Source organism: Alosa alosa, chromosome 1 (genome assembly GCF_017589495.1).
Source record: "Alosa alosa isolate M-15738 ecotype Scorff River chromosome 1, AALO_Geno_1.1, whole genome shotgun sequence".
NCBI lineage: Eukaryota > Metazoa > Chordata > Actinopteri > Clupeiformes > Clupeidae > Alosa > Alosa alosa.
Genome location: NC_063189.1, coordinates 35,560,597 through 35,584,010, shown reverse-complemented (window position 1 = coordinate 35,584,010; position 23,414 = coordinate 35,560,597). Strand labels below are relative to the sequence as shown.

Sequence of the window (23,414 nt, the reverse complement as noted above, 5' to 3'; positions counted from 1 at the left end):
CAATGAAACCAGGGTAACCAGTCACATTACATTATTTAATCAATCTCATTCTTGTATCAAAACTTCCGAACTTCAAAACAAACTCCATTTGAGACACACGAGTCTTAACATGCCTAACGGCACATCAATTTGCATGAGTTCTCTTAAATTCACTCTCTCATACACACACGTAAAACTTCACTGCAAATATGTACACACCCTTTAGCCCATCTGTGAACTTATATCATCTTGTGTACTGTACAAAAAACAAGTCTCAAGCTACACAGAATTGATCTATGTACAAGGGCAAATGGAAAAAATGAGATCACATTTTTCAATGGCCATAAATAACAACAGTCAAAGGCTGCGTTCCCCCTCTCCGCACCGCCTGACCCACCGTGACCCAAGTGTTGTTTTCTGCTTCTGCATCACATAATGGACAAAGTGTTATTTCACCCTGTGCTGACTCGGCTTCCCCCGAAATACCACAGCAATCAATACAATGAAATGGAGTCCAGCCACACTTAGAGGAAACTTAAAAGACATTTTTCTTAGCCCTCATCCAGAGGATGGTGATAAACGTCAGATATGGGTGGTCAGGGAGACTCTATCAAGCAATATAGGACATACAACATTAAGATGTTAAAAGGCCAATTGAAGGTTGGTTTTAAGTTCTAAAAGCTGCATAAGTATAGAGGTTAAACAAGAATGGGAGCAGGTTGAAATATTTTCACAAGACAAAACTCATGAAGTTGATAACGCAGCTGAAAGACCAGATGGGTGATTCATTTGCATGTTTTTCATTGTGTGGAAAAGCCTCAGATCCCATTATCTGCACAGAGACTACAGATCATATGCAAATGATTATAACTACCACAGAATGCCAGTAATTGCAGACTCCTCCATAAAGGTCCAAAGCCAGGTGGGCCATGCAGTCATTCACAGCAATATGACTAGCTCTTATTTTGGGCATTGCTGAATGGGGGTCTGGTGATGACGGTCAGCAGACCGTCTGGACTAGCCGAGCACTCAGACAGAGTCGTACTCAAGGAAGACGTCAGAGCTAGAGAGGAGAGGCTGAGTCGGTGCTGTGGTGCTGCTCACTGAGCTGAGCCTCTGAGACGGCGCCCTCTGGCTCTCCGGAGGTGCAACAGCTCCATTACTGATGGTGCTGCCGAGTAGGTTCAGGTACTCCTGGGGAACAGAGGAGACGGTCTGGTCACAGGTACAAGATGTGAAACCATACAAACGTTTCCTAATAGTAGACCAAGGGTGTTAAAGCATGAAAACACAGCTCCCCTGCGCGTGTGGATCGTATAGCGTGTAACGTATTACATTACATCTGGCTCAAGATGTATAAAATGTACATCTAACAGAGCTATGGCAACAGCTGTAATAGAAGCAGAGTGGCCAGGTGCCTACTCGTTTGGTGTGCTCCGACAGCAGGACCTCGGTCCTCTCCATCAGCTTCTTGAAGGAAGGCCTCTTCAGGGGGTCTGTGCTCCAGCAACACCTCATCACCTCATAGCTGACGGAGCAGAGAGAGTTACGTTCTCAGTTACGCTCACCCGTCAGGTTACACGCACGCATATAGACATGCATGCCCATAAACATACACAACACACTAACACATATACACACATCACACCACGTACACTTACACACACATATAGATACACAAATACTTACACACACATACATTTACACACACACACACAGATACTGTGTGTGCTACTTAATAAGAAACCCATGACAAATCACATTTTCAAACAAGGAACCGTGGTAGTCACACACTGCCATCTCTTACATTTCACTGGGTGCAAACTCTGGCTCGCTCATCCGGAATCCATCCTGGATCATCCTATAGAAGTCGGCGCCAACATGGATGCCAGGGTAAGGACTGTTACCTGTGCAAGAAATGACAGGCGGTATGAGAGGTCACAGACTGCAGAGTCATGATCAGTCAACTGCCAAGCTTAAGATTGGTTTATACTTCTTACTATTATCACAACAGGAATACAGTATGTTCCAACATCTTACAGTACAGTACTTCTAAACTTCAGTTATATCATTTTGTTCATGTATTACAGTTTTTTTCTAAATGCTTAAACACAACTGTGATTCTTATAGCACAATTCCTAAAACTATTAATACTTATAGCAAAACCACTTTGCACAACTGTAGGCACAATTCACTGCACAGCACTCTTTTTGCGGAACTGTAAACACAACTCATGCTTTACACTCAATTTCCAAATGATCAACACACTCCTAGCAAATCTACACATGTATGGCTATTATTTTCACTATTTTGCCAACTCTCTGGCACACTTTCTCATGTGAAAACTGTTTTAGATAATTAGTTCACTTTGCAATCAGCCTATGCACTATAAATAAGCCACAGGTAATGTACAATGGGTACAATGGAGGGAGCAGGAAGAGTGAGAAGAGTAAGAATTAGAGGAGGCTGAAGAATAGGACGTGGAGGTGAAGAAGTAAGAGGAGGAAGAGGATGCGGAGGTGAAGAAGTGAGAGGGAGAGAATGACAAGGAGAAGGAGGTGAAGTTAGAGGAAGAGGACAAGAAGGAGCAAGAGGACGATGGGGAGGGGGAAGAGGAAGGGTAAGAAGAGGAAGAAATAGCCATTTACAGGCAAAAAAAATCAGTCTACATGTGGGGATATTGTCATGTCAGGCCTGGATACGGCATTCCAGAATATATTTTCCCCGCTGCCTTGGACTAGGACATTGCATGTGATGTAGACGAAATTTTGAGAAAGACGACCCGATGTAGACTGATTTGTTTTGTCTCAGTGAAATGCTATTTTGTGTTTTGACTTTGTGTTTGTTTTGATGTGTGTAAATAAACACTAATACTTGAAGTTTGGATCCCTGTATGTTTACAGAACTATGACAAAAGTATGACCTCAAACTGACATAGTCTACCTTGTGCACAGAGAAAGCAAAAGCCAGATGTGTTTTTTATTCATACCATCAGTGTGTTGTTGGCACATTGTGTGCTTACTATTGTGATGGCTTGTGTTTACTGTTAAATACTTAAACACCATTTTTACGAAGGTGTGAAGAGTTAAGCAAGGTGTGTTAGCTTTTGCAAGAGAACTACAATGTTTTGCTGATTGGGTGAGAGGTTTTGCCATTTGTGTGTAGAGTTGCAAAAAAAGCCATAGTTACAAAAAATGTGCTTAAGCAATCAGAGAAAACTGTAAAAGACAGTGCTAATAGAAAATATTTTAACAAGATAAAATTAAGATTTGATAAAGCAGAAATCAGGCTTTAGACAATTCAAACCACAACGCACAGACCTACCAAGCGAGAAAATTTCCCAAAGCAGAATTCCATATGACCAGACATCACTCTCAAATGTGTAGATTCCCTCAAAAAGACTTTCTGGAGACATCCACTTCACAGGGAGCCTGGCCTATAAAGGAATGCAATCAACATGAAACTAAGACAGTCTTGCTTAGTATAATATACAGAATGTGTGTAGTGCTTCCAGAACTACATGGTACTTCTAGTCATTTTTATCACTACAATTACATTTTTATCACTAATCAATGACAAGTTTCCACTCTGAAAATAAGTCATGTCACATCAAATACTGCACTGTACTCTGTACTTGTGTCATCCATTCAGGAAAACGTCAATAGTGCCTTAGTGATTGGAAGTAAAAACGACAAACAAAAGTGCAACACATTTCTGAGATATGGATTCATCCACATAAAACCTGTATTGAGTACATTTACATGTATTCATTTAGCAGAAGTTTTATCCAAAGTGACTTACATATTATGTCAATTATATTACAAGGGCCATTTTCCCCAGCGCAGCTTGGGGTGAAGTGCTTTGCTCAAGGGCACAACGGCGGAAGCTGGGAATTGAACCCACAACTTTTCAGACTTTTCAGGCTACTGCATGCTAGCCCAGCTCCTTAGCCACTTTGCTATCACTGCCCCGAAAAAGGGTATATTAACTAATGTCAGAACAGGGCTCAGGAAGGACTCATGCATCACAAGAAGTGACTCACGTTGCCCCTGAGCACGTAGTTGGAGTCACTAGCAATGTCCCGGGCCAGACCGAAGTCACAGATTTTGGCCACTCGTCCTTTGGTGAGGAGGATGTTCCTGGCTGCCAGGTCTCTGTGGATGCACTGAGGAATACAGGGACAATGTTAAACATGTGTGCAGGGGTCGGGGGGTAGTCAGACAATCCTGGAGTAGGAGTAGGACTCAGGAATAGGACATAGGAATGGCACGACAGAATGGGTCACTGGAGCACTCAGGTCACTGATTAGGGTTGGGCGATGTCCCTAAATTGGCATTTTACGATGTGTACAGTAAAACATTGTGATGGACGATGATATCGTCCGGGGGGGGGGAACGGGAAAATTAGTAAACACTAATTATGACCGTCACTAGTGAAGCGGTCATATAAGGATTATTGTCAAAGTTTTTTTTTCCCCGTCATCTATTTCCTAAACACCGGGGCATATGACATTTGGTGGGTATGTAGCCCCCCTAGACTTTTACGGAAAAACTTTGTTTGGTCCCCGGGGGCCACTCGCCCCAACCCCCTGCGCTGGGCCCCCGAAACCCAAAAAATGCAGTTTTTCCTAAATAACTACCTGAACCGTGGCACCGAGGATGAAGAATTTTTTATGGTATGTTGGTCTCAAGGGCCCACATCAACCTAGCCCATAATCACTCATTTGTGATTTGCAATAAAATTTATTCCCGGTAAAAAATGAAAATGCAATATCATTCTGCTTTAATCGCCCCTCTCTTCAGTTAAGATGTTCAGAACTGCACCAAATTGTATGTGTATGATTAACCTGACATTCTCTGGGGGTATGTTAAGTTTCGTAGAATTTCACCCATGGGGGCCTGTAGATGGTGGTGCACACACATACACATGCACACACACACAGGCACGCACATACTATCGGTATCGGCAATTAGAACGGCCGATACATAATTACAAATTCAGTAGGATTAAAGGAAAACCAAATATTCATCATCATTTGGCTGCATTTCCAATGTTGGCGTTACGTAGTCCTTTGTCCACCAGATGGCGCATCGTTGCAGTGAGACGTAATTTAGTTGGAAGTTAATCTAAAGTGGGTTGGAAAGACGCTTCCTAACACTGTAGTTTACTGCAGAGAACGTCTAATAAGGGTAAGATGATTTTCACATGAAATGTAATTCCCATTTCTTCTTGAAGCCAAAATAAATCTGAGAATGTTTATCGGACATGCTTGGTTTTAACTGCAGGTAGCCTACGTTAATCTTATACAAGTTGTATACCTACGACCTAGGTAAAATAATGTTAGGCCTACCGTTGAGTGATGGAGGCCAATTTGATTATTGACCAGTGTATTTGTAGAAAACCATAAATGCGGTTACCAAGCAAATTGATATCAGCGCTGTAATTGTATCTTTCGCCTTTCATCTTCTTTTCTGACTATATAGCCTACAGGAGCTAAGTGAGTTAGTCACAACACGTTCGCTAACTAACGCGTTTCTAATGGAAATAGGCCTAGCCTACCTAAAAGATAACCTGTCTATGAAGCATTCTAAACAGGCTGGGACATTTCTGCTTGCTAAATAGGTTTTTCTGCTGTTGATTCGCTCACAGTCCTTGGTGGCCCTGTCAGTGCTTTGTAAAATGTTGCATTACAGTAAGACCACAAAAAGTCTCAAAAAAGCATCTGAGCTAACGTTCATTCCCAAACAATCCTCTATTTTCAAAGGTGTTTCAAGTAACGTTAAGGAAGAGCATGGCTCAAAGTAAAGTAACTAGGGCTGAGACGACGTAATTGACTAGGCTACATAAATTCGTCAAAGTGAATCATTTGTGTCAACTCGTCACAATGTAGATTTATTAACGCACCAGTGATGATCTAGGCTAGCCTAGAAATCTAGACGCACCCTAGCGGCGGCAAATTAATTTGCTCAGCCTGTACGTCTAGTATCAAACCATAGGGATTTCTATTGGCTGACGCCATGGACGTCATCCAATCACAGCGCTCTATTTTGTTAGAGAGTCTTAAGGCGGGCTTAACAGGATAACGACAGTCCTGCGACGGTGAACAACATTGAAGGTGGCTATGGCAAACGAAAAGCGGTTGTTTGAATCGGCGTTGGCGTCAACTTTGGAGGAGTTGGACTTGTGCTTTTCTTTGAAAGTTGAGCAACACAATGCACTTAAGTCATTCCTTTCGAAGAAGGATGTATTTGCCGCTTTGCCGACCCGGATAATGGATATGGTCGTGGCGCTGGCCTATTGCATGCCTAGGCAGTTTGAAAGACAATTCTCTGCCCGCCCCTTGGATTAAGCGAGGTGAATGGTTCGATTCCAGACTATACATTTCAATGATATAGGATGGCCCGCCAGGCTAGATCTAGGCTACATCTCCATTTAAACCAAATGTTTTAGAGCGCACTTTGAGAGATGTAGGGCTGTACCTGTTGCACATGTTACAAAAATCATTCTGTGCGATGGATGATTTACTAACGTTACGTCTGATACAGTTTTGCCTATGGCTATGCATGCGTGAGACTGAGACACTTGTTTGTTTGTTTGAAGTGCTTGTTTAGGGTGTGACTGTGAGAGGTGAATCGATGTGCTTTGATTCCAGCTTGGTAGTTGTAGTCTATGCGATTAAAAAGCATGTGTGTGTAGAATAAGTATCCAAACAATGATAACACTTTCATTATGGCTGCTTTAGCCACAGACCTTCAGCTACTGTACAGTGGGTCCCAAGCTCGGACTGGTAATCTGTACAACCGGGCAAATGCCCAGTGAGCCGGTCCACATGTGGGCTGGTGACCTCCGGGATTTTTTTTTTTTTAAGTTATTTAGCCTATTTGCAGCCCGTCATGTAGGCCTAGGCCTAGCCTATAAATGCAGTTGCATCCATTTGGCTTGGGGGGTGACAGGTCAATAATTTTGGCCTCTTAATGACTGGTTCAGTGTGTGTTACGATCGCGCCCCCCTGCCCCACCCCTCAAGTGGATTTGTCCAAGCAGCCGCTAGTTTGAGTGCATGGTAGCCTAGGCTGTATAAGTGCCCTCCGCTGGCTGGTGTTAACATTATTGCAGTTTAACCGTAAACAGCAATCAGAGGTCTAGTTTTATTCCATAAATTCCATTAAAATTACATTAAAAACTACGGGTAGCCTACAATTTTCGCACAACTTGGTGGAAAAGTGTAGCGCAGGTTAAAGAAAACCCATTCATTTTTGGAGCTGATACTACTCAAAAGGAACTTCAAAGTATTTCCCATATAGTAGCCCTATCCTTTTAGCTCACAACGAAAGTGAAACTTGGAAAGTGGTCTCTCCACCGAGTGTTACATTAGATGCACAATCAATCGCGAGTCGATGCAGGTAAAAAGTAGGCTATCAACTGGTAGGTTAGTAACGAAGGTATTGCAAAATGTGATGACGGCACACAAACTAGGGCAAAAACGTTTAGTATAGCCTACACTTGTGGTGATAGCCTACAGTTAATGTGAATCGCAGACTATAACCAAAGTAAAGGAGAAGATTTGCACCAAATAAAGGCTGTGTTTGTGTTTCTACAACATGTTGGCACAAAACATAATTTCTGTCAACTATGACGATGTCCATGTTCAGTAGCTTATATTTTTCCTTTAGTCAAGTGACATGTGGTTTAATGCATGGGGTAACATGACGTGAGACAGACAGAAGATGAGCCTGTCTTTAGAAGCCTATCCCTGAATCCTATCCCTCTCAATTTCAAATCACTTTAAAACGGTGTGATTATAGCAACCAGAATTTTTTTTTAAATCCCGGATAGACACCCCCGGACTCCCGTGTTATTGTGATTAGGCTATAGGTCCAAATCTAAATGTTTGGGTTCAGTTTATGAAGTGTTGCTACAGCATAGTACTCTGTGTTTGTTATTTATGGGGGGGATTTTTTTTTTGTGTGTGTGTGTGGGGGGGGGGGGGTTGTCGGTCCAGTGGTGGGCCGGTCCAGGAGAAAGTTGCCAGGGCCGAATTTTGCTCCCAGTCCGACCCTGGTGGGTCCCATTTAGAAGTGGCCACTTCATTCGCACTTTCTGTGATTCACGCAGCTGGGTGAAATGTATTATAATTTTTTGCCAAGAGGTGGCAGCTTAAGTCCGCTTGATACTGTAAAACTAGAGAATGTCTAATAAGGGGAGAACTGGTTCCTTCTGTGGTTCCACATGAGGGCGCTCGTCCACAAGTGCAGAATGCATGGAGGTCTGTGGAGCTGTACCCCTCAAAATCCGTTTTTCTCGGGTTATAATTTTTTTGAGTAATTTGAATATTGTATTCGAAAGGGGAGGCAAAGAAAATACACTTGGTTGAGTATTATATTTTTTAAAGTCACTTAATTGTTCTAAAAAGCCTTTCAAACGTGTCAATGACGTCATTCATTAGCACAATGCTAGCGTGTTATGGGCAACAACGACCCAACCTGTAAGAAATCAAAAGGACATAAGTACTCGTTCGTTCAACTTTTGACCTATAACCCATGTTGAAGTTATACAAACTACAATCAAATCTGAGATTTGTCAACGACAATCAAGTGAAAGAGACAAATTTAGCCGTCTAGCTCCATTGACTCCCATTCATTCTGCACTCATGGCGATCGCCCCAGTGGAAATCTGGTGGAACTGCAACCAAAATTCGGTACAATGGGACTTAATACGGAGTGGCCAGGCTCTCCGTAGACGGGCTCTGGTACGGTACCGATCTACTTGCACGACACGTCAAGCATAGGGTCGCGCTGCCTCCCCTCGTTCAGTCGTGTGTGGGCGTTTTGTTTAAAATGTCAGTTACCAGCTCATATTCAGTTCGTTTTAACGTATCTTAAGTGTTTTTCCACAAATGGACCACAATTTAGGCATGTACTTAACAGTATACAACACATTAATAGCCTAAACAAACTATGCAAGCCATTTCGAAATCCTGTTTTATTTAAACTACTCAATGCAATCTCAAATCCTCACCAGAAACACCAACAGTCAATATATTCATCCAAATCCTAGTTTCGTTTGTTTTATGGCCTACTGGGTGGTCGTGGAAGAGATCGTTAAAACATTATTTGTCTTGTAAGCGGAACCAAAGTTTCACAGGCACTGTTGTGGTAGTACAAAGGACCTACAACCTCGTGCTTTCATTGGATAGCCGCCTCGCGTTCAACGGATTCATTTGCATAAAGCTGGGCATCGGCTAAATGCAGCGCTGCCTTCCTGGAATGCTTTGCGTGCACGTTAAAGTCGCTTGACGTCACCCATAGGACTAGAGTGGAATGCGACACGACAAAATGAAGTGAAGTACAAGTGGATCTGTACCGTCAGTCAGGTGTTTTCAACCAGTGGTCCGCGGCCCACTTGTGGTCCGTGAGGACATTGCTGGTGGTCCCTGACCATGGATTCAGTAGTTGCAATGTGGAAATCAGTATTTTTCCCACGAACAATAACGGTCGCAGCTCTCAACTTGGCCCGTTAAAATGTGAACAGTCTAGCGATGCATTTCATGAAGGCCCTTTTGGACATGTCAGTTATTTGTATCACTGGTTAGATGTAAAACTGCATTTCGTTTTAGACTATTGGTATTTTATTTGTGCATTGACAATAAAGTTGAATATCATATGAACTAAAGATGACTAAAATCGTGCATATGTAGAAGAAGAAACATTCACAAAAATCCATGGCATGACCTCTCTTCTTGATAGCTGTTGAAAACTGCATGGAAATGACAGGGATTGTTTTGTTTGTTAATAAATAAATAAATAAATGTAAAACTGATACCTTCTGCTTTCCCCAAATACAATGTAGCCTACAGGTGTACATGACCTTTCATCAGTCCAGTTGCAATGGATGAACTGTGATGAACTGCCCTACTTGTGATTGTTTAGAGATTTTAAAGGTTTTATAACAATGCTACACATTTTTTGGCTAGTGCTACAAATCTATTCACCTTCGCAGCGCCAGTAGGCTACTTGCTGTGCGGCCCGCACACACACACAGGCATGCCAAACAAGCATACACAAAAGTTTCAAGAGTGGGGGTGGAGTAGAAGATGGATACAAATTGAACGGATGTACAGGACTGAGCGGCGGTCATATTTTGTACCGCTATGCGGTACATCTAGTTAATTACCATATGTCTACAGAAATACATTTATAATTTTCTACATAAAAAATAAAAAATATATATAGGCTATTCGGCCTGATGAAAGTGGACAGCTAAGAGAGACATACTGACAAGGGGCCTCATTTATAAAGCGTTCATACGCACAGATTTTATCTTAGCACAGCCGGATTGGTTTAGATCTCTGCCTTGTAAACACCCCCTCATCAATATCATTAGCATATGTTTTAATGTAATCAATGGCCTAAAAGCTGTAGCCTATGTAAAATTATATATTAAAAACATTGTATAGGCCTAGCCTATGCCATCTGATGTTAACTAGCCTATATGCGTCAGTTCGAATAGCTTAACTAATTATGTTTTTTCCAGCAAAGCTTTCTGGAAAGAGATCGTATTCATCCATGTCCATTGTCCTCTGCTCGCTTTCATTCCTTTTGCTTGCAGTAATGTGAATAATCAATATTTACTTATTGATAATTGGTAATTGTTAGCCTAACAATAATAATTCAATAGGACTATTTTCTGCTAAAACATTAGGCTACATATTTCACGTCCAATGTAGGCTATAGGCCTGCGAGACATGTAGGCTACAAAAAGACAATTACACATTCACGTCACTGTCAGGAATTATTTGAACAAGATGGTAGACTAATAAGTCTTTTATTTTACAAGACGGTAGACTAATACGTGATAACTGTTTGGCTGACAGCCTTTAAAGTAGGCTCAATTTCATTTCCAGGGAAAGTTTAATGTTTTAGCCTGTTACAGCATGAATTAGTGACTGGCATGTGGGGGCGTGGCATCACGATGAAATGACTGATGTCATTTAATAAAGGTGCAAGCAAAGACAAGCTTGCATTTCAGTGAAAATACAAGCAAAGAAAACTGGCTATTCAGTGAAAGATCCCTTCACGTGTGGCCTCCAGACCTGGTGACCAGGAATAGGGGTGGTCTTACGTTTTTGGACGTGAGGAAGTCCATGCCTTTGGCTACTTGGTAGGAGAAACTGAGGAGATCCTCTGTGTCCAAAGACAGGTCATCCTTATCTCCACAGCACTCTGAAACACGACAGAATTGGGACTATCTGGATGAGCAGTAAAGGTTGGCTTCAACATTAATCAGAAATTTAGCACATCAACTGTAGCTGTGTACTGTCTCTTACAGAGTTGTGTTTGAACAGCTTACCAGAGAGGTTAGGCTTCCTCTGATAAGACCTCATGGGCATGTATCCATTACCATTGCCATCCCTGGTGAATGCAAGACACACACACACACACACACACACACACACACACACACACACACACACACACACACATCCCATACATGTACATATACCAGTGAGACAAACCATAAAAGAAAAATGACACACTACATACACACACATACATACAGTTCATACACATCATTGTCTTACACAGCAGATACATGAAACAATAGATGTACGAATGCAACAGCGTAATGTATGAGAAAGTGAGGCTCACCTCATGGGCATGGGCTGGGGTTGGCTCAGGAGGTTCTTGTAGTAGCCATCCCCCGTTTTCAAACTGAAGAACTCCTCCTTCTTTCGCCGTAGGAAGCTGAGTAGGTCCCCATAACAACAGTACTCAGTGATCACCAACGTTGGACCTTTACAATATTACACAGAAAGAGGAAGTAGATTACAGCACATGTGTGTGTGTGTGTACAGCACATCGATCACATTTGATTACATGAAAATTCTTCAAACTGTAACAATCTAACAGACCTGAAATCAGTAAAACTAGTTTTCTGTTTGTATAAAAACAGGAACTTTAAAAGGAACACAATGTAAGAATTGAGCACTAAGACGGTACCCAGTTAGTCATAAACTGACTAAAAGGGTCATGATCCTACCTAATCAACACAACAGTGTTCTAGGCACGCACTGGCAATGTCAGAGACGTCATTCTCCACATTATATGTCAGTGTGGCATCAGAAAGGCTATGAAGCTGTTATTTTAAGGCAACTGCATTGTGTTCCTTTTTACATAAATTAATTTCCCTAGCAGGACATGAAAGATATTTAAAAGACTTTAAGAGCCTTGTTATAGGACAGCCTTGTCTCAGTCCTCTGCCTTCATGTCATGAGCTTGAAACCTCTTACCTCCCTGAGTGCATGCTCCGAGCAGGTTAACGATGTTCACATGGTTGCCAACGTAACTGAGGACTTTGAGTTCGGACATGAGTGCATCCCTCTCGGTGGAATGGGCACTTGCTGTGGGAGGATCAGTGAGCTTTGTTTGAGTGTGTGCATGATATCCAGTCTCATAGGCACACACACATACACACACACACACACACACACACACACACACACACACACACACACAAAACTGATGGACAACTGAAACTCACGTTTAAGCATTTTCACTGCAACAGTGGTGACAGAATCTGGAGAGCAGAGTCCATATGCTGTGGCCTGTACCACCTTACCAAAGGCACCAGATCCTAAAACTTTACCTGAACACATACACACAACACACACACACACACACACACACATACACATACAGATTATTTCAAAATATCAGATTTGTATAATTCAATATGCTTCACATTCCCAGTCTGGAGCATTTTTTATAGTGATTACAACCTTTAGCTGAAATTTCAGGAAAAGTAAATATTTCTCTTAAGAGGCTTGAACCATGTAATTGGATTAAAGGCCAAGAGAAATTAAATTACGCTTGAGGCTTGCCATTCGAAGGCATTGGTTTGTTTGGAGATTTGTCAGTGTGCCAGATCGAGATGCATAAATGCCTCTACCAAATTCCCAATGAAAGAAATCTCACAACACAACACAACACAAAAAACACACACCTCTACAAAATCCCACAGAACGAGAACTGGGTTGGCAGTGGTTGGTATTGTTTTCCATACTTACCAAACCGCAGTCTCTCTCGAGGGAACTCCCATTTCTGGTCGTAAGGCAGTTGAGTGGGGTCTATGTAGATGTAGTTGTTACCGTGAATGCTCTCTATCACCTTCCAGTGAATTTGATACTTGGGCTTCTGTGGAAATATAAGATACGGGTGAGTGGGGAGGGAGGAATATGGGTGGGGAATTTCAAAACTACGGTTACCATAATACTCCAGTAACATAGAGAGAGAGTGAGAGAGAGCGAGAGAAAGAGAGAGAGAGAGCGAGAGAGATGAGTTTGGTGTGAGGAGTTACCTGCATATATTTGTAAAGAAGCACCACCAGTATAAAACTGAGCCCAGTGGCTGCACATACTACAGCAGTCAGCAGTGGGGTAAAGAGTTTGTGTGGCACCGAGTTCTCTGTGGGGACAAACATATGGTATATTACACACACACACACACAGACACACACCAGAGTTTCCGCTAGAAAAAAATGGTGCAGGTCAAAGTGACCAGCAGAGGTTTCGTTTTCGTCAAATATCCTATTATCCCTTCTTAATTAGTCAAATTTAGGAAAACTGGAGACAGGCTATGTAGCTTAAAGAATGACATAATCAGGCTGTATAGAATGCAACATGTTCATTAGCCCAACTTAAACATGCCTAACAAGATCTAGCCAGTATCTTTTCATGGACAGCAAGAGTCCGCTTCGTTCGTTGTTTTAAAAAGGCTACGTTGTTTGTTGCTGCTACCCACGTTATCTCCAGTGGTGACTGTTTAACTTACACAGATGCGCACACACAAGAATGAGCGCTCACACCACTACCCCCTAATGCTATGCCTCTTTACTTGACAACAATAAATTAAGAAATTTTTCCTATTCTGGGAAATGTTTAGTTTTTTTTTTTTTTTTTCGGCCGCGGTTCAATGATACCGTTTAATTGTGCCAGAAATTATCCGCGGACCAGTAATCGCCTCGTCGAGGAGGCCCTAACCCTGCAGATCATAGACAGAGAATGCATAGGCCTACTGTATGCTTTGGGTAAAGAACACTTTGCATGTCCAGTGTACACGGAGAATGACAGTGTCTTGGAGCGGCCGCACCCCCCGCAACTCCACTTCCAATGTCACTGATTCCGACAGATATACGACCGACACTTCTGCTTTTTATCTGGTGGTGGTGGAGTTGACCGGACATCTGAGGCTTCCAATTTATCATCATCCATCGCGTCTGGCCTCTGAAAAAACGTTTAAGGCTCTGCCTGGACCTGGCCATGTTTGAACCGCCTCACTCATTTGTTTAACATGGACGTTTTAAGCGTGCGCTTCCTATTTAAAATGCAGCAGGCTATGCGTGTTGTTTAATAGCTTACTTTTCAAACGGTAGAGCCTGTTCATGTAAAAACATAGCCAGAGGACGTATAATATAGGCTTACATATTAAGGCTTATTCTCAAATTCAGATTGCGTTAAGGGACGGGATTATTACCCGATTTCAATCGGACAATTTGACCGGAGAGATTTAATTTTGTCGGACATTTAATTTTTTTTCCGGCCAATGTCCGGTAATTACAACGAGGACAACGGAAACCCTGACACACACACACTCGCGCGCACACACACACACACGCGCGCGCACACACACACACACACACACGCACTCACACACACACACACACACACACACACTAGTCAAAACATGATATGACCAAGTACATAGTCATCTACTGTATTATTATAATTACATTTTTCTTTTAACCATGTATTTCTTTATGTAGGTATGTGTGTACTGGACACATAACCTTTGCACAAGTAACCATAGCCACCAAATTATGCACTCTCCTTCAAACGCACACACGCACACAAACATGCACACAAACACAAACACACACACACACACACACACACACACACACACACACACACACACACACACACACAGTGATACAGGATATAGCAACATGTTTACATGTTTACATGCTCCCTGTCCCCACTGGAGGGAAAATAATCTCTTATTTAAATCCCAGAGTGCAGACGTGGCATAAAGTAATCCATCTCAATCTGTCATAACACACACACCCACCTGTCATAATGACAAAACAATACACAATCTGCCAGCAATGCCTCTGTGTGTTTTGGCCTGATTATTATGGATTATTGTGGATCCCATATCTGTGTATCTAAATGAATGTAGCGAGGCGTGTTTGAGTGCCAGATTACTCTAATAACAGACTCTCTGCACGTGTGGGTGTGTGTATGTGTGTGAGCCTGAAAGGGAGAATAATGCTGTAATTATAATTATACACATTAGAATTGTACACACATACACACATTTTAATGTGTGTGAGTGTGTATGTGTGAGTATGTGTATGTGTGTGCGTATGTGTGTATATGCCTGTGTGTGCGTGTCCACTTCTCACCGCTGATGGAGAACAGTGTGTACGCCTGGTCTCCCTCCGTCATGGCCACACACTCCAGTGTGCGGTAGCTCCCTCGGCTAACGTTCAGCCGACTCTCCACCACGCTTCGCCCAAAACCCGTGCCTGACACGGTTACCATGGCGACCTCCTCCTCCTCAGTGGCATTATTCAGCAGCGAGCACCTGGGTCACACGGGTCAAAGGGAGTTCACCAATCAGAGTGGACATCAAAGGGCCCATTCAGAGTTACAGACTGTGCATCAAGCCAATTAAGACAAACGGAATGGGCATGAGCAGTGACCATTTCTCAGAAGACAAACTCTTCAACAAACAAGACAGACAGACAGACAGACAGACAGTGATAGATAGATAGATAGATACTTTATTGATCCCCAGGGGAAATTCAAGTGGACATATGTCATTGGAAGCAGAACAGTTGCCCTACTGGTGGAATCTAATACTATCTCCAGGACCAACCATGCATGAACAACTGAAAACTCAACTGTATTTGTAAAGGATGAGAAGCTTGTTTGCATACTAAGTGTCTCTATGGTGACGTGGGCTGTAAATATGGCCATTCAGGTCTCATAAATATGGGTACAGATCTTATAAATATGGGTGACACTATAAATCTTATTATGTTAATAATATAATATCAAATTAAAATGTTTATAGGTCTGATAAATATGCTTATAGGTCTGATAAATATGGGTACCTGGTATGTGGAGGCTCACAGTAGTACCAGAAGATTTTGGGAGCAGGGTATCCTGAGGCTACACAGCGCACCTGTCCATCCACTGGACCCTCATGAGACACAATCACAGGCTTACCTGGAGGCGGGGCAGAGTAAGAGCGACAGCAAGAAAGAAATGGGGGAAGGGAAGAGAGAAAGAAAGAGGGAGAGAGGGGAAGAATGCATTAAAAGCCCGAGTCATTCCAGAGAGTGATGCATTAGAATAACACACAACATCTCTACATGCACAACATCTCACAGCACTGATGAATGGCACCATTTGCTTATGATTCACACTGTACATTCATTGCCAGCACAATCCTATTAATACTGATAAATAGTCTTTCCAAATTAAATGTGCATAGACAGATTGAGAGAGAGGGGGGTGGGGTAGGCAGGAGGAAACAGAGAGGAGGTTTGATGAGGACAAGCCGTTTGTCTGTCTGTCTCTCTGTCTCTGTGTGTGTGTGTGTGTGTGTGTGTGTGTGTGTGTGTGTGTTTGTGTGTGTGTGGTATGTGAAGGCCCACATCCTGTAACCAGAACTTACAGATCACATGCACAGAAAATGAGTGATTGGCTGAGTCATCATTGTGGCTGGCCTGGAAAGTGTAGATGCCTCCCTCATATCCGTGAACACGCACCAGCCTCAGCTCACTGATGTACCTAAACAACATTCACAACAACAGAGACCATTACAGTGTGCTATCAATAATACAATTATAACAACTGCATTACATTATAAATGACATCAACACATGTGGAAGCGTATATCATTCTACATTCTACATTCTATATTAAAGGTGCTCTAAGCATTGCCACGCGTTTTTTAGGCTAAAACATTTTATGTCACTTACTGTAAACATCACCTAACCAACCGCTAGCTGTCTGTGTCCTGAATACACTGTAAAAAACGCGATCTCTGTGGACAGCCCAGGCTCCAAAAACGGCAACAAAAACAACCTGGGCAAACCTACAGTAGCCCATAAAAACATAACAAACTGTTCCAGCAAATCATAGAAGAGATGCGCCTTTAGGAGAGTTTCAATTGCACGGGAGCAGCACAGGAGGGAGGGGGAGGAAGTAGCGAGCTAGCTCTCTGTTTTGTTTGAAAGTCAACAGAAGTGACATTACCCAGCATCGCTTAGAGCGCCTTTAATCTATATTATTTCTTGTCATATCTACTACGTGACGCTGCACCTGTATCTGTGCCTGTGTATGGTGATGACGTGCTCAGAAGTGTTGCGGAGCTCGTGGCCCTGGTGTGCCCAGGAGAGGGTGGTGGGCGTGGGGTAGGCCTCCAGCTCGGCCCGCAGCGTCAGGCTGGCCCCCTCACGGACCTGCAGCTCACTCTCCGCAGGCTCCGTCAGGTTGATGAAGCCTCGCTCTGACAGCACAAACACACACCCAGAAATACGGCTTTGCTGAAGGTGATCTTGTGTAACAATGTGTCAGTTAAGTGTCATGTTTGCTGCTGCATGTTTGCTGTCAAAAGTACTTCAAGGACCTGTTGTAAAGCGAGACAGTTTCAGTGTTTGACTAAAATAAATCCTCAAACTGACCCTTGAACTTACGAATCAATGTCAATACTTCATGTCTATTTATTGTCCAGGTGTAGACTTAAGGCGGGGGAATCTGAATGAGTGGATAAGCACAGCTGTTCAGTTTGCCCAGAGACTCCACTGACCATAGATATCCAGTTGGATGGATGCAGTAGTGACTCCTTTCTCATTCTGTGCCTCGCAGTGATACATCCCAGAATCTCCCACCACTGCCGAGGCGATACGCAGTGTTGCAGAGCGCTGGTAACCACGGGAGCCAGGCTGGATGTGAGATGTTCTGGTCTCAAGTGCTGTCTATCATCAGAAGAGACAGCAATGATTGAATCACCACCGTCTTAAGCAGTGTTCTGTGCAACTGACTCACTGTACTCATATTCTCTAAATGTGAGGAGCGTGCAGCTGAAGGGAACGAGAAAAAAACATTTGTATAAGGTTGTCTCCTTACTGTGTCATCGGGAGTGATCCATTTCACGCTGAAGTCATAGTTGACATTGGCGGCAGCACATACCAACTCAAACTCCTGTCCTTTAGTCAGAATGGCATTCTCTCTCCTAGACAAACTGATGTCTGGCGCTCGGTCGGGAACTGAAGACAAAACCATTTCACTTATGTAAATGTAACCATGAAGAGGCGAACATAAACACACTAATTAAAAAATAGGAGTGAATGAGCAAGCAACCCCTTGCAGCAAAAATCTACTTACATTTCATTACTGAAATTCTAATTCATTTAGTAGATATTACAAAGTAGGCCACTTAAAATAAAGTATGGTAGGGTAGTCCAAGTCTCTGAGATTATTATTTTTTTCAACGTTCTTGACCACCTGACAAATAAACTTAAAAGTGGAGCTTCCTGTGTGTGGGCACCTCATGCCAGACCATCATCTAAATACTGTTTTTTCCTCACCTCTTATTCATTGGACTGAGCTACCTTCTTGCAGCACCAAAATAATGACCGTGAACTTTGCTGTGTGTTGTGTGCATCGTGTCTTTCTGTCGTTTCTTTCCTTCTCTCTCCTTTTTCACTTTGTTGTCATCTCCTGTGAGAAAGTGAGATCACTCACCTGACCGGACTTCAATGGCGTACTGGCTGGACTTGACGGCAGTCTCTCCGAGCTTTCCTGCGCAGACGTAGCAGCCCTCCTGATCCTTGGTGATGTTGGCGATAAGGATGCCCCTCTGGGGGCTGGCCTTGTACATGAGGCCCCGGGGGAGCGGCCCGCCGTCGCAGGTCTGCAGGCTCAGGTCCACCACAGCCGGGTCTGTCACCAGGCAGGGCACCAGACAGGGTTCCCCCTCACGCACCATGCGGTCGTTCACCCTGGAGCGAACAAAGGCATTCGCCGGGTCTGAGCGAGAGATAGAGAAAGAGAGATAGCGAGAGATAGAGAGTGAGAGAGAGAGAGAAGGAGGGACAGAGATAGTAAGAGAGAAAGAAAACAAGAAAAAAATCTAATGTTAAGACATTAGCAACAGGTAAGGTCTCATTGGTTGAGTGCATGCCAAGAATCACACATACACACACCCACACCAACACACAGACACACACACACACACACACACACACACACACACACACACAGACACACACACACACACACACATACACAGAGCTACCTTTCACATAAACATATATGGAGCTCTCCTCCTGTGTTTCTCCGTTGACGCAGGTGTAGCGACCCATGTGCTGATCCTGCGCGGAGGTCACGACGATCGAGGCCCCGCCGTCCCTCTCGACCCTGCTCTCGACCCTGCGACCTTTCTCCCGCTGCCACGTCACCTGGCCCTGGTCATCACGACACGAGAGCTGCAGCCGCCGGCCCTTCAGCACCACCACCTCTGGAGACTCTGGGCTGACCTGAGGTTTGGCCCAGCCTGGGTGACAACAGCAGGGGACACATCACAGACAGGGGCCATGAATACTAGCCATTTGCCCTTTGTTCCACAAGCTGCACATTACACACATTAAACATGAAAGTGGTGCACGCTAAGTCCTGACTTATGGTTCCCCGTTTTTAATTACTGTTATATCTCAATTGTCATGAGCAACATCAAGGATGCATTAATAATTCTTGAACACGTCAGTAATGGTTAAACTAAATATGCGCAATCAACAACTGAAGGTTTTTTTTAATTTCATACGGAGGGAGGTATCACATTGGATAATTGGGGGCCAAGCAGCGAAGCTGCGAAGGCACCCACTGTGTTTCTATGTTTTCTTCCCTATTATTACGCTTCTGTCATTGAAGTCAATGGCAGCCCATAGAACCGTCTGGTAAAAAGTTGTGAAATTTGGCACACTGATTAGGGACAGTCCAATGATTCATTTCACCAAGTTTCATGCCGGCACCTCGAGCGCTCTAGCGCCACCAACAGGCCAAAGTTGGACGTGACCCATAGGCCCTTTGACCTTTGACCTCTTGGGGGCGCTGCAATTAGCAAAAATGCATGTTGGCCTGTAGCTGTTGATGTGTTTGGAATTAAAATGTACTAGTGGTGTCTGGTAATACTGTTGGAGGTCCTTAGGCCGACCCAGGCCAACTTGTGATGTCATCGTAATTGATTCGGCCGCCATGTTGGATTTAATCAAAAACATCAAAAAGTTTTCACAGGTCGCAAATTTTATCTGATCTTCACCAAAATTGGCACAGACCATCTTCAGGCCATAACCTATCAATATGTTGCTCTCTGGAACAATTGACAAAAGCTTTCGCCCATAACAGCCAATCGAAATTGGTGGCGAAGTAGCTCATATCTCAGCAACCCTGCCATGTATCATAACCAAACTTACTACATATATTCATGACCCTATTAGGAGGACGCTCAAAAAATTTGGTGACCTTTGACCTGTAGGGGGTGCTACAATTAGCAATATTGCATTTTGATCTGTAGTTTCTGTTGTGTTTTATCGATCTTTTATTTTTTGATGTGAAACTGATGACAACATGTTCCATCCAGTTAATTCTAATGCGTGCGTGCAAGGGCGGGCGGGGCAGGACGGGGTGGGACGGGTAGGGGTGATTAGGTGGGGGGCTGGCTGGCAGGAGGCAGTGGCAATACTCAGCCCTGTTTCAGCCCTACAAAATCAGCTATGTTTTGATGTGACACTTGTTGCAAGTGTTGATCGCGGGTGTCTGCTAAGTTCTATTTTGTTGCGTGGCTACTCCGGCCTATTCTGCTTGGCCCCCTCATTGCTGCTTGCAGATATATTTTAATTATATCATTTTGCCAAACCAAATGTAAAGCTTGGTTCGTTTTTAGGCAGCAAAACTGCTGATGTTTTCGTACAGGCCGATATCTAATTTGCCTAATGCTCTCTCCCACAAGAAGAAACATACTTTGGCCTTACTGAAGCACGGGTGCACTGGTCCTGCGACTCACCCACTAAGCTACAGAACGATGTCACAGGGTTTGACAGCTTGCGGTTTTTGTTGATTTATAACGTTACAGTCCAGTGTGTAGTTTTCTTGCCAAGTGGTTTGACGTTTTTCAAAACATAGCCTTCATATCAGCAACTAATTTGTATAGCGACTCTCTCTCTGTCTCTCTCTCTCTCCCCCTCTTCTCCCTCCCTCTCCCTGTGTCTGTTTGTGTGTGTCTATTCACAATAACTTACTCTGAATTTAGAACGTGCCCTGTGCAGGTGTAGTCTACATTAGAGTGTCAATCTCGCTCAATTGTGCAGACGAATAAATAATTAAAATGTCACAGGTAACTGTCACACTGGCACACCTGTTGTCTCGCTGGCGTTAGACTACAGACGGTTGCAGAAGATTGCCTAAAGGGGGTATAATTTCAGTTATGATGATTCCCAAAACATACTGTCGGTGACTGAAAATGAATTAACCTGTCATCGAAATCATTTCAAAACAATCGTAACGTTCAGTCACACATGGCCACTTAAGGCTGCAAGTCCCGTGTTGTTGATTGTCAGCGATGTCAGTTGATATCAGAGAACTGTATTTTGCCAGAGTTAAAAAAATAATGGTAACGAGTGTGTTTGTCTTCATAGAACTGGATCCACCACAAAGTGTAGACTAGTTGTTAAATTAACTCTGACCTAGCTAGGGTGTTTCAGCTCACCCATAAACTAAGCTACACATTTATAGTATTGCGCAATCGTTTTACCTGTTAATATGGTGAAGAGGATCTGAATTGCGAATAAAATCCAGGTATATCCCATAGTGGCTTCTCCATGCGTGTGCGTTCGTATGTGTCTGGCAATCAAATGATCCGACGCGTCCCTAAAGGTGCGGTGTTCACAATAGGCGATGGCTCCCTGATGAATACTAACGTCTTAAAGAGACAGTCTGCATTGCGCTAGCGATTGTCCGCGCCATTCTAGCTGGACCACAGCCAGTGCTGAGACACTCTTACCGGAAAAACTCGCTGGCACTAGAATGAAACTGGCCCTTGGATTCTTATAATGTAAATGCAATTGCATCAACTGATGCATATTTTTAAAGGAAAGGCTTTCTTCAGCAATTGAGGAGCTGCTCCGCTGATAACCATACGGACTTTATTATTTCACTATTTCTAGTTAAATCAATAATTATTACGCCTTCTGCTGTAGTGGTGACATAATACAAGAGCCATGATGCATTACTGTGCCACTGTGTTAACATGAGAATAACACGTAGAAATGTGATTCGAGGATCCCCAAGTCTCAGATTGTTGTTATCCCCCTGAATAATGACTCTGAGTCCCTTGTCAATCCTCATTGCAAATCTCTCTCTCTCTCGACATTCACTTTGGTAGTCCTGTAATATTTAGAAAGGGAACTTCTTTCTGCCCCAGACTATGTGCATATGTAGGCTACAAAGCCACCTGAGAGTCACCAGAGAAAAGAATATGCTATAAGCACCTGACAGTAGGCCTATTTAACTTTTGCTGCAGTATGTAGGGGACAGTTAATGATAAACATTGACGAGATCATCTGACTGAATTCCACAAAGAGCTTGTTTACTCACTACATGAGCCATGACAGATCTCTCTCATTTTGTTACCCTGCATGTAGTCTGTGTGGCTCCAGTGATGGCCATTGAGAGTAGGCCTTCTGTGTGGCCTTGCTGAAGTCCTTTTACAGTTACCTACAATCTACTATACACACTCCACTTCAGCTATTTTTACTGTGAGGAAACTAAAATTCCAAAATTTCCCTCAGGATGAATAAAGTATCTATCTATATCTATCTCTGTCTAAACAACCCAGCTCCCTACAGCCTTCCACAATCCTATTCTGCACCAGGCCCAGTGATGCATGCCCTTGTAAAGGCTGAGGTCTGATTGTGTGTGAAGGCTGGGTGAGCCCCTCCAGGTCCTCCGTATGTCGTGGCGTGTAAACAGTGCTAGTGTAGGTTACAGGAGGCCCATGCATTATTAATGGCCGGGCCGATGAGACTGCGAACCAGAGGCCAAGTATTAGGGCTGACTCACCGTGACTCGGACGGGCTCGTTCTTCCACTGCAGAGTGACTCACCCACCCACCTAGAGACACATGAGACAGACAGCCAGAGGCGGACCACCAGGGACACGGTCTCCTCCAAACGCTATAAAATCACCTAGAGAGAGGAGAGGAGGAGGAGACAGAGAGGGAGAGAGAGAGAGGATGCATTCAGATTACTAATGAAGGTGTTTCTGTTTAATATGTAGGGTATGTCAGTGGGCTTGCATTTTGTATGCTA

At 43.4% G+C, this 23,414-nt stretch overlaps 1 protein-coding gene across 1 annotated transcript; it reads right to left on the bottom strand.

Annotated features, from left to right (window-relative positions):
- Positions 1–14: 14 nt before the first annotated feature.
- On the bottom strand, positions 15–21,989 carry kitb (KIT proto-oncogene, receptor tyrosine kinase b). The gene is made up of 21 exons (XM_048240406.1): positions 21,860–21,989; positions 19,349–19,606; positions 18,796–19,080; positions 18,178–18,317; positions 17,858–18,026; positions 17,371–17,557; positions 16,721–16,836; positions 16,155–16,269; positions 15,441–15,622; positions 13,335–13,441; positions 13,045–13,171; positions 12,519–12,623; positions 12,268–12,378; positions 11,627–11,771; positions 11,328–11,389; positions 11,100–11,200; positions 4,022–4,144; positions 3,304–3,415; positions 1,787–1,886; positions 1,402–1,507; positions 15–1,173 (listed from the first exon to the last, which is right to left on the bottom strand). Exons 1-21 carry the CDS (start codon positions 21,912–21,914, stop codon positions 1,009–1,011), a joined length of 2,871 nt encoding a protein of 956 aa, XP_048096363.1. The 5' UTR covers positions 21,915–21,989; the 3' UTR covers positions 15–1,008.
- Between the last annotated feature and the right edge of the window lie 1,425 nt (positions 21,990–23,414).